General features: G+C 32.1%; 2 protein-coding genes across 2 annotated transcripts in view; one reads left to right on the top strand and one right to left on the bottom strand.

The window, feature by feature from the left end:
• LOC106465884 (endothelin-converting enzyme homolog) overlaps nucleotides 1-12211 on the bottom strand; it is a gene marked incomplete at its 5' end in the record, with an annotated part of 45697 nt that overhangs the window by 21962 nt on the left and 11524 nt on the right. Inside the window, 3 exons of the mRNA XM_013926124.2 lie at nucleotides 747-798; nucleotides 1332-1494; nucleotides 1931-2008. Coding sequence (XP_013781578.1) covers nucleotides 747-798; nucleotides 1332-1494; nucleotides 1931-2008 — 293 coding nt within the window. The remainder of the gene's footprint in view (nucleotides 1-746; nucleotides 799-1331; nucleotides 1495-1930; nucleotides 2009-12211) is intronic.
• LOC106465886 (nucleolar protein 14-like) lies at nucleotides 7136-10897 on the top strand. The gene is given in 3 exon segments (XM_013926125.2): nucleotides 7136-7670; nucleotides 7673-10153; nucleotides 10234-10897. Coding segments are annotated over 2 exon segments (2526 nt in total). The 5' UTR covers nucleotides 7136-7348; the 3' UTR covers nucleotides 9877-10153; nucleotides 10234-10897.

Below are 12211 nucleotides of genomic sequence, written 5' to 3'. Positions count from 1 at the left end.
TTAAATGGTCTTTACTTTTACTCCCGATCAACAATCAAATATCTTTCCTTGAATTATGAATAACATGAATGGATTGAAATATTTAATTAAATTATCTCAAAATGAACCTTCATTTCGGTGCAATATTGAAATTAGTTTGAATTCTTCATAACCTCTGAATAGTGGGTGACCCAACGGGTCACAGGTTGTCTAGTTTTAACTACAAATACTGCATACACACAACTTAATGCATTGAATTAAAAGAAGATTATAGCTATACATGCCATGAAAAAGTGGTCAAGCCATAGCCTGACTGACTTTTCCGCATTTTACGGCCATGCTATATCAATATTAGTTACTTGTGGTGAGTAAAGAACAATATGCATTTTATATTTACGTTTTGTATTTATATACATATTTCCATTACGAAAATATAACTCATCTGTTCAGACACTAAAATAAAATATTACAAGCTACAGAAAATAGAGCAAATTTGTATATATAATCAAAAAGTTCTATGTAAAGTTGAAAAACTTAATTTTAGATAAAACAAAACAAAAAACTGTAACTATATTTAAATAGTAATTAAAACTGTAACCAACGTAAAAATAACGTAATAAAATGTAAGAGAAAAATTTCCTCATTTTTATTTAATCAAACTATAAAATCAAACACCAACAAATACAGGGTGATTATCGAAAATAAAAAGCAACAAAGAAATCTAATGGTATTAAAACGTATATTTTTAGACTACTGAATACACTTACTTAGGGTAAGCTGCGTCATAGAATGGAGTCTGTAGAATACCAGCTGGAAAGACTGAAGAAAAAACACATTATGTTTGACAGAAACTTGTAAAGTTTGTTTTATTTATGCCCATTCAAGTAAATTACTCCACTTTTAAAAACACCATACTTAAATAGGCTTCAGTTTCAAAAGACGAGCAACTAAGAAACTAAAACTGGACTGTATTCAAATCTAGGTAGATTTTTAAACTAGTTATTTACTAAAATTCTCGGGGAAAATTATTTAATGAAATATCCGCTGAAAAAATCATTAAGTTTTATATAATGGAAGTTATAAATCTAGCTTCTATTACACATGAGATAAATATAATAAATCTCTCCGTACCTAAAATCTTCAGTTCTAAACTAGCAAACAAATGGGTTTTAAAATGTGTAACTAATCACAAATTATTTAGCTGATATGTATCATAAAAGTTCAAATGTTGAAATTCGATTTTGCTTTCACTAAAACTGTTTTAAGAATTTGTGACATTTGAAAACACTCAGCTACATTTACTATGATTTGACATAAAATTCGTCAGTATTAGAAATATTTGAAACACTAACCAATTTGATTTTTTGTAGCAGTGTAATATGCATTAACTGTAGGTGGCGTCATTTCCCACTCTGTTTTATTGGCTGGTTTGTCCAGGCGTTTCATATTTCTTAAAAGAGAAAATTTGCTGACCCGGATGTTGTTCTCAAAATATTCATCCTGAATGAAAGTGAGCTAGAAGAACCAATAAAATGTCAGTCTGTAACGAAATTTACAGTCTGTAACATTAATTTACATGAAAACTAAAAGAGTACTGGACTGTTTTCTTTTGGATTATTTTGTAAAAATAAATTTTCCAAATAATTCGAAAGCGAACTGAACTTATTTTATTTTCTTTATTGTGAATGTAAATAATTCAAGTTATAATATTCATCCTTGCTACAAGTTATTGTTTTATATCCCAAGTTTATAAATAATAAAATCATATTGGGTAGCACTGGATACTAACTTGAATTCATCATTAAACTAAGAACGTTTAGTTTTGGAGCTATTCAGCCGTTACACTTTCAAATGTTATATTCTTTGGGTAACTTTCTAAATGCATCACGAACTATACTGTAATAAATTCACGGAACAGAAGTAACAACGTCACAAGATAACAAGGACTTACTCCTTCGTATTTTGCATCCAGTTTTTCAGGGTTCATGATGAAGTCTGGGAATCCAATCATGTCGGTGATTGCGTCAGCCTATAAAAAAAAATCAGAATAGTCAGTTGCAATTACTATTAAAATGTAACTGGAACTACGAAGCTGCTTTTCTTAATCCTCTCTTCGTCATAGAAAACTGTCCTGCTGTTATCTATGTCTGGATATCACTAGAATGGCTCAGGGTTTGACTCCTTACACTCATACATATACACATGTTAGGCATCTGCTCGTTTGTTAATTTCCGGTATAAATTCTTTCTGAGGAACTTCAGCGATACAAGTCCTTTCTTGATTAAACCAGTTTATTCTTTCTTGATACAACTTTTTAAGTTTTCTTCTCCATTGGAAGGCCCATATGACATAGTGGATCGTCTCTCAGACGTGACTTTCCGAATAAAATGTGGTCGGCGAGGTAAGCCAAAGGTGGCGCATGCCAACAGGCTTTGGCGTTATCACGGTCCAGGACATTTCAGTTCGAACGAAGTGAACAACTGAACAAATGACGCTGCTGAAGACGTGTCACCTGAAAAAGCCACTGTTAATGAAGAAACTCTACACGGTTTAGAGAAGGGAAACGGTGAAGCCATTAATGAAGTTACTACCACTGATGTGACTGTTACCGATAATGGGACATTTCCTGATGGAGCAGATGAACCACACGTGAAGCAGAAGCCAACGAGATAGAGACCAGTACGGAAGAAGATACGTCCCATAAAATTAAGAGACTTTGTTGAATTTTAATTTTGTGTTTGTAAATTCTGTACATTTAATTAAGCTATTGTTAATTATCCATTGGTTTAATGTAAGTGGCTATTGTTCGGGACGAACAATACTAAGGAAGGGGCAGTGTTACGACAGCAGAAGTCACGCGACGTTGGAAGCATGCGTGCTGGAGTTTCTAGAAGGATCATGAGTGTTCCTGGTAACTCTAGTCTTTCCTAGGCGCCCTCTATTTTAGTATATAAGCCCGGCAAATAAAGCGGAGATAATAATTGGATATAGATGGAGATAGAGACGGATAATTGAGTCAAGTGAGCGGTAGTGACCGTAAGTAAAGATCGTGAACCGTTGTGAATTATAGCGTGTGTTTAAGTTAAAGTGACTGTGAAAATTCTGTGTATTATAAGATTGTATCGAGAAATAATAAACTAGTTTTAATTAAGAAAGGACTTGTATCGCTGAAGTTTCTCGGAAATTTTTACGGGAAATTATCAAACAAGCAGATACGTAACAATATTATACTATTGTTCTCCAGTTATTTGCATAACACTTTAACATTTGCTATTTGAAAATTAGTTGAGAAAACGGCATGCTATTAATGCTATTTGGATGTTTTTGTCCCAGTTACATTCTCTTAAGTTTATACCTGTTTGCAGCTTTTTATTTTGTGCGATTTGAAAGCATTTACAATTGACTATACACCTATGTATTGCTATTAAGTAATTTTGTGGCTCTGATATTTCGACCGCTTGTAGTTGATGTTGATATTAGAGTTAATATATATATATATAAATATTCAAATTTGGGTTGGGTTTGTTGGTAACACTTTCACAGCTTTAGCATCGCTTTTTAGCCAATATATATTAATAACGATACATAATAATATAATACATACAATACATATACTCTTTAACAAAGTCTAAATATATATATAAACACAAACATTCCAGTAAAAATATTCTAAAAATCAATATTAATAATAACTATACATTATACAAGATCCATAAACAATTAAAACATGTAAAGAATAAAACACAATTTAAAAACATAAGAAATTCACAAGTTATTTAAATATGATTAAGTTACCTTTTTTATGAAAAAACTTTTATAAGAGATATTAGATAAGATAAGATATTAGTATTGGTAATATAATCTAAACTACAGAGTCGACATCTTAAGTTCTTTCATTGAGTAATACCCTTCTTGCTTATTTTCAGTATTTTGCTCATAACAAATAAACGGTCAATTTTTTTAGATTGTCTATAATTTAGAATAATATTAACATTACTTACAGCTCTTCTTACGGTGTTAGAGATAAAGGAGGCAATCAGACTCTCGCACTCTTTAATATTAACTTGTAACCTTGGGTACACGTAGAAATATATAGCAGTAGTTCTGACTGATTATAAGTATTAGCTCTTAGACCACATAATTTGGCACAAGATATACAATTGTTAGTTAGGCCTCCTAGATATTTTCTATTTAATAAATGCATTTTAATTCATTTAATCTAACTTTTTTTTTTCTTTACTGATCGCAATCTGTACAACTATCATTCTTCACGTATATGGAATATTTCTTTTGACGTGTCTAGGATGTTACTTCGGTTACTTCTAAAGTCCAAATAATCATGGTAATTGGTCAATTTAAAAAAAAATATCAGCTCTAAAGAGCCAGTGTCAGATATTCAAATCAATATATTCAAGAAATGTACAGTTTTATCATCCTTTCCAATAGTAAGTTTACTGGTTGTGTTAATCTAGATAATTTGAAACTTGATTAAAATCAAACCAGTTTAAATCTTCATTCAAATAATAAAACAATCAACAATGTATCTGAACCAATACGACATCACATAAGAGCTAACATTTGACTTGATTCGTTGATCAACAATGTTTTCATCTTCTTTTCTAAGAAACCCATAACGTAAATAGCATAGGTAGGTGATATTTTTGTATCCATGGTGGTTCCTCTTATCTGATGGTAAAAATCATTATTATGGATAACATAATCATTTTTGAGTATTAATGTTACAGCTTCAGTTAACAATCCCTTAGTGATTCTGTAATACAAAAGCTCTGAATAACGACCAAAAAATTTACAATTGTAATATCAAGTTCATGTTCAATATTAGTACATATAGATACTACATCTAGCATAATATAACTGTTGTTATGACTAATTTCACAGGCAATTTACATATAAAGCCTAAATAATCTTTCACATAACTTTCACAATTCATCCACAAAAAAATTAATAGGGAGAGTAGAATATCAATGTTCTGCAACAATAGGTCTATATATATAATACTAAAGCAACAAGATTTAGCAAGTTGTACGCAATCATTATTTAAATTAAAACAAGCGTCAACAATATGTTGGCATTTACGTAATTTTGGTAAAACATAAAGCACACTTGTAACCGGAATAAAATGAACTAAATAATATACTTTCAATCTATCAAGTTGTCCCTTGTGTTTCTGAGTGCAAAATTTAATGTTTTGTAATGCATCTTTATCATAATTTTACGTCTCCGTTTGTTAATTGATTTTTTTTGTAACTTTGTTCCGACGAAATTTTAACGACACAAGTCTTTACTTAATAAAACTGGTTTATTCTTTCCGAATATAACTTTACCGAAACACTCAACTTCAACAATCGCGCTAAAACAAAGGTAGTGTGTAATTGATCTGCAGTCAGAAGTATTATTGACGTTCGTTGATATAGTGCGTGTGAGTAGACTAGATATAGGGTAGGCTGGTATATAAAAGAGGGGAATGTAAAAAGAACTAGAACATTCGCCAAAGTACATGATAGTTCTAGAAACGTTGCGTCACAGTAGTCATGTGACTCGATGACGCAACAATACTTTTCTACTTTTTCACAACACTGATCACACCAAGAAGTTTTAAGAATACGTAAACTCAAAACATCCATTATAAACTTTACATGTGAGATGCAAGAGAACAATAACTTAGCTTTTTAGACGCCCAAGTAAACAAAATAAAGAATCTCTTTACCACATCTACTTACCATAAGAAAACATTTACTGGCTTTTACACTCGTTTCGACAGTTTCATACCAGATTCCTTCAAACATAACCTTGTTCTAAGTCGGACCGGCATAGCCAGGTGGTTAGGGCACTTGACTCGCAATCAGACCGTCGCGGGTTCGAATCTCCGACCCACCAAACCTGCTCCCCCTTTCAGCCGTGGGGTCATTATAACGTGATGGTCAATACCACTATTCGTTGGTAAAAGAGTAGACCAAGAGTGGTGATGACTAGCTGCCTTCCCTCTAGTCTTTCACTGCTAAAGTAGGGACGGCTAGCGCAGATAGCCCTCATGTAGCTTTGCACGAAATTCAAAACAATCAAACAAGTGCCGCATCTTGCCCTCCCCCTGCGTACGCCCATGTTAGAACCTACCAAAAAGCCACACACTGTCTCAAAATATCCACTAATTCTTATCATTCCTTTCAATCTTAAACAAAGTTTTAAACTCAAATATCAAATTCAAAAAATAATCAAACACATTACCCACAAATAAATCCACGTTTAATATTTACGTTAACATTTAGAATTAAAATTATGTTTAAAACCAAAGTAATCCACCCGAGTCTTGTATCCGATGCACAGCGAGAATAACAATCTTCGCAAACTTATAGAAGATTTTAAAATTCTCGACTCCAGAACCACAGGAACTCTTTCTTAAATAAAGCCTTTCCATTTTCACCCAACACTAAATAATAACATCAAATATTCCCTGTTGTCAGCAATGTAATAAATTCCGGATTCTCAGTGTTTTTATTTGATATTTATTATTATTTTAAATGTACACTGTTTATACTTATATTTAAGCTTTTTCTATAATAGTTTCTGTTAACAACGTTACTTATTAAATATGTGTTTGTCGCACGTTTTATCTTACATGCAATTATATTTCTACCGTTTTAATCTGTTCTTTTTTCAATTTCCGATTGAATACGAAGACTCGCTCAATGCTAATATTGATTTTTGTCGTTCGAATATTATGAACTAATTTTTTGAGACAATACCGCTGATGATTGAACATAGGAAATCCCAAAACTTCTGTATTAAAGATGTTTTTTTGGTATTATCGTGTTTTAATATTTATTATAAAATATCATAATGTATTTGTGAAACGTACAACTGTCTTGTTTTTCCTCAATTCTCTAATTATGGAGTTTCAACAAGTACCGATGGTTTCAAGTATTAGTTTTAGTTTAGTTTAGAGGATCGGACAACCGAGGTGGATCAGTAGGTCCCTTGTTGTCCTTAAACATTATTTTATATTACTATGTTAAAATCCGAGGACCGATTTCCTGAAGTGAGCAGAGCGCAGATAACCCACTGTATAACTTTCCGCTAAAAATAAATATGCAAACAATTTAGCTTTCTTTAGAGATGGCGTTGTATATTTGTACAACGTGCATGGAAGATAATGTGAGACCAACGGTATATAAATTAGTTTAAGAACATCTTCTTATTGTGATTTATAACTGTACGATGGGGCTAATACGTCTCTGTGCGTATTGCGCAATTTTTTAAGTTATATAAATCGAAGTATTTGCTTTGAAAGTTGTCACTTTAATTAAAGTATAACTTATAATTATATTGTTACCAATACGAGTGTATCAGAATGGGCAGGCTTAAGAAAAGTAAAGGAAAAATGAGACTTCATTTATCAGACAAAATGCAGAAAAAATTGAAGTCCTTTAAAAGAGAAGTTAAAATTAATCCTTTTGAGATTCAAATTAATCGACAAAAGCATCATGTTCTTGGACAAAGGTTGAAGACAGACAGGGGGCTTCCTGGAGTTTCTAGAAGCAGAGCACTCAAAAAGAGAAAAGAGACTTTGCTTAAGGAATACAAGTTGAAAAACAAAGCTAACATTTTTAAAGACAGGCGAATCGGTGAACATAATTTTGAACTTAAGGAGGATGAAAAAGCTATTGCTAGGCTTGTTCACGAAAAAAGAAGCTTAGTAAAACTGACATTTACAACCTTAATGAAGAAGAAGAGCTAACACACTTGGGACAGTCCATTGCAGAAACTGAAAAATATGATGATCCTAGAAGTGATTCTGAAGATGAAGGAACTCAGCTTGGAGCAGATTTTGTTAAGGAAGTGCACTTTGGTGGATTTTTGACAAAAAAAGATGAAAATGCTGTAGATTCAAGTGGGAAATCTCGAAAAGAAATTATAGAAGAAATGATAGCTCAGAGTAAACAGAAAAAACATGAACGCCAAACAGAACGTGAAACAACATTAGAACTAACTGAGAAACTAGATAGTGACTTTAAAAAGTTCCAAGTTTTGCTTGCAGATGTAAAAAGAAAGGAAAAAGAAGAAAAAAGTGAAAAAAATGATGATTATGATTTAATGGTAAAAGAGTTAAAATTTGAGGCTAGAGGTACAGTATCTGATCGGTTAAAGACACAGGAAGAACTTGTTAAAGAAGAAAGGGAAAAATTAGAAAAACTAGAGGCTGATAGAAAAAGAAGAATGAAAGGAATAATTGAAGAAACTGAAGTCTCATGTAAGAGTAAACATGTATCGGCTGATGATTTGGATGATGGATTATATCTAGGTGGAGATGATGTTCATATTCCAGGTGAGCAGATGAATGAGGAAGAAAATACTGAGGATTCCATAAATGATCAACAATTATCCAATGAAAAGGAAAGTCATGAAGTTGATACAGATAATACTGATGAAGCTTCTGGAAATGATGATGATAAAGACAGTTATTCAGATCTTCAGTCAGAAGGTGAGGTAAATGAAGAGAAGGATGTTATTTCTCCTGATCATGGAAGTTGTAAAAAAGATTATCTTAAATCAGATTTGAAAAAAAGGAAATTTATAATGGAAGAGGCTCGAAAAGAACTACCCTACATATTTTCTGTTCCTCAGTCATTTGAAGAATTTATGGAGCTGTTGATTGGTAGGAACCCTGTCGAAACGGGGGTTATCATTGAACGAATCATTAAGTGTAACCATCCTGAACTAGTAGCTAATAATCATGCTAAGTTAGAGAGTTTTTTTAGGATATTGCTGCAATATTTAAATGATCTTTGTGTAAGTGATGACTCCAGCTTAAATGAAATAGATATTTTAGTCCCTCACCTTTATACTTTATCTCAGTTGTCTCCCACAGCTACAGCTCAAAGTGTATTAGATGTTATTCTTGAAAAGCAAGAGAATTTTGATAGAAAATGCAAGAATAGAAGTAGTGGACATGTTAGTTACCCTGGCTTGGACAGCTTGATATTTCTCAAACTTGTAAGCATACTTTATCCAACTTCAGATTTCCGACATCCAGTTGTGACAGCAGCATCACTCTTTATGAGCCAGCTGCTTACTTCTTGTGTTGTTACCAGATACAATGATATTTATAGTGGACTTTTCTTGTGCAACCTATTTTTAGAGTATGTATCATATGCCAAACGCTTTGTTCCTGAAGCTATTAACTTTTTACAAGGAGTTTTATTTCTTGGTATCATTGAAGAAGGTCAGTTCTGTAGTGTGTTTCCTCCTTTTAAACCGTGCAGCAGCTACATCAAGTTGTCCGTGGTTAAACCACACAAAGAATGTTGGCAAAGGCCCAGCTTGATGGCCTCTCGGATCAGAAGTCAAGTTACGAGTACCGAAAATGATCATATTGCATTATTATGGTGTGCTGTTCATCTTTTAAATCAGTTTTCTTCCTTGTACAGAAGTTTACCCTCATACTCTGAAATATTTTCACCAGTTATCTTGCTGTGTGAAAAATTGCCTGTTAAAATGTTTCCTGACATTTTTATTGAAGACTTGCAGAAATTAAAGCACTGTCAAGATAATCAAGTAAAAGCCCCTCTGGTACAAGAACATAAGAAACCTAAACCTCTGAAGTTGTTTGAGCCAAGAGTTGAAAAAGTTTTTGATGGTCGAAAACAACATAGTGGGGGAAAAGATAAACAGCAGCGAGACAAGTTGTTGCATAAATACAAGAGAGAATTGAAGGGGGCAGTCAGAGAGGTTCGTCGAGATAATCAATTCCTGGCCCGAGAGTGGTTGAACGAGAAGCTGGAAAGGGATGCAGAAAGAAAAAAGAAAGTAAAAGAACTTTACCAAGGTTTAGCTCAGCAAGAGGGAGATTTCAAGGCACTGAAAAGAAAGAAAAAATAAATATCTGATGTAATATCCTTGAAAAATATGAAATGTAATAGAGTAGTTTTAAAAAATGCAAACTTTCAAGTTGGTTATTTTACATTAAGACTTAAAAGGCATACGTATGCTATGGCTATTAGTACTAACAACTTAAGAAAAACAAGTTTACAATTGTATTAATAGAAACACTACTTAAAGATTATGACCATTATAAGGCTAATCTTTGACAGTGTAATGGTACAAGTTTACAATTGTATTAACAGAAACACTACTTAAAGATTATGACTATTATAAGGCGTAAACTTGTACCATTACACTGTCAAAGATTAATAATAGTCATAATCTTTAAGTAGTGTTTCTGTTAATACAATTAAGGCTAATCTTTGACAGTGTAATGGTACAAGTTTACTCACTGTGTAACTGCTTATATAGAAGTATTTGGAGGTGAAAGAAACCTTGAAAATTAGTATAATAAGCATAGTATTCACCTTTAAGAAACATCTTATTTCATAATTATCAAATGATGAATAGAGAAGTGCTATGCTTCTCAGAATATTTTGTTGACAGTATGAATTTTGTACAATTTTAAAAATCAGATAAAAGTGAATTTTCAAAAATAATTTAATTGTTAAACTAAAACCAACAAATAAACGTTTCACATTCTGTTCTTTATATGTGTAGGTCTTGTAATAGTTTTGTCACTTTCTCATACTTGTTACTGCAGTATTTCAAGAAATATAAAGCAAACTATAGATTTTTAAATTTAATCATTTACCTGAGTATTAAAGTGTCAGAAGTTTTGAGCATTTAAAGCACAAAAATATGAACTTGAAAAAGTTGGAAATTTTAAAATGGGATCAGAAATCTTCAGTAAAATTGAAAAAAAGCATGCTGCTTAGCTCCACTAGTTACTTAATGTCTTGGTTGATCAATCTGTGTTATTTGAACTGGTGATAGTTATGTAATTCATTGTATTTGATGATAAGTTAAATATTATTTTAATAAATAATAATACAACATTTAATTGTCTGACATCAAACTCCAATGTCCTAGTTTGAAAATGTTTATCTGTAGTACTCTAGACAGAAGTATATTTTATTATCTTTGCTACACTAGTGGTGTTTGGGTAGAAGTTATGTCAATATTGTGTGTGTGCAGGTCGGGAAGAACTAGAACTTCAACTGAAAAATAAGGGACAAAGTTTCAGAAGGAACGTAGTTACCTTGATGCTTCATTTTGGATTGTGTTAAAAGCTTCATTCACTTAGTCATTCTGAACTACTAGCTAAAAATTTACTAGCTAAAACTACTTTCTAAAAATTTGTAAAACCACCAAAAAAAATATTTTAAACAGGAGTGTATATCGTCATTCAATACACAATACCAAGTGTACCTAAAGATATAATGTAAAGTGATCTTACATATTCAAAGCTAGATTGTGAAGAGTAAGATCAAGATAAAAAGAGTGTTAACTGTCATTGTAAATTAAGTCTATCCTTTTAAGTCATATTCAGTGTTGTCTTCACATAAAACTCTTTATTAGTTTAATTAAGATATTCTGAAGAATTGTCCTTATGTCATAAACTTATTTCCCATATTTATGGAGGCTTTTGCTATTTAAAAGAAACAGGTAGTAAAACATGACAGGAATATGATGTGCTTTCTGACAGGTAAACTTGGTTGAGGAATGTGATAACCTTGTAGCTTTATTTTATATAGACATCTCATGATAGGAAGGTAGTTTGTAAAGACATCTGAGGAACAGGAACGTGGCCATCTCTGTAGTTTGTATATAGATACAAAGACATCCAAGTGACGGGAACATGGCCAGCTCTCTTGTTTGTGTATAAAGATATCTTGTGATGATGGGCATATGTACAGGTGTGATGACAGGAACATGTTCAGCTCTGTAGTTTTTGTATAGACATAGACATTTGTTGAGTGATAGGAATGTGATCCATTCTGTAGGTTGTATATAGGTACAAGTAAATAAAAACGTTTCGAAAAAGAGCATAAATGTAGGGATGATTAATATCAATCTATCAAAAACAATGTAAACAATATAGTAGGGATGGTACTTGCATCAACCCTACATAAGAGGCATGCAGTGTAGTAGAATGTTAACGAACAGAAAATAAAATAAATTAAACTCAATTGTGATTGAATGGTTATATATGTATATATTGCTAAATGTTAATTCTTGTGTGTGCTATTATGCAGGGATGATGCAAGTACCATCCCTACCATCTTGTTTACATTGTTTTTGATAGGTTGATATTAATCATCCCTACATTTACTTCCTTTTTTAATACAATGTTTCAATTGACATAGGAAGGTTGTATTTATAACCAAGT

The sequence above is a fragment of the Limulus polyphemus genome, unplaced genomic scaffold (assembly GCF_000517525.1).
Source record: "Limulus polyphemus unplaced genomic scaffold, Limulus_polyphemus-2.1.2 Scaffold2086, whole genome shotgun sequence".
NCBI classification, from domain to species: Eukaryota; Metazoa; Arthropoda; class Merostomata; order Xiphosura; family Limulidae; genus Limulus; species Limulus polyphemus.
Note: the sequence above shows the minus strand (reverse complement) of the source record. Positions and strands in the feature narration are given on the sequence as shown.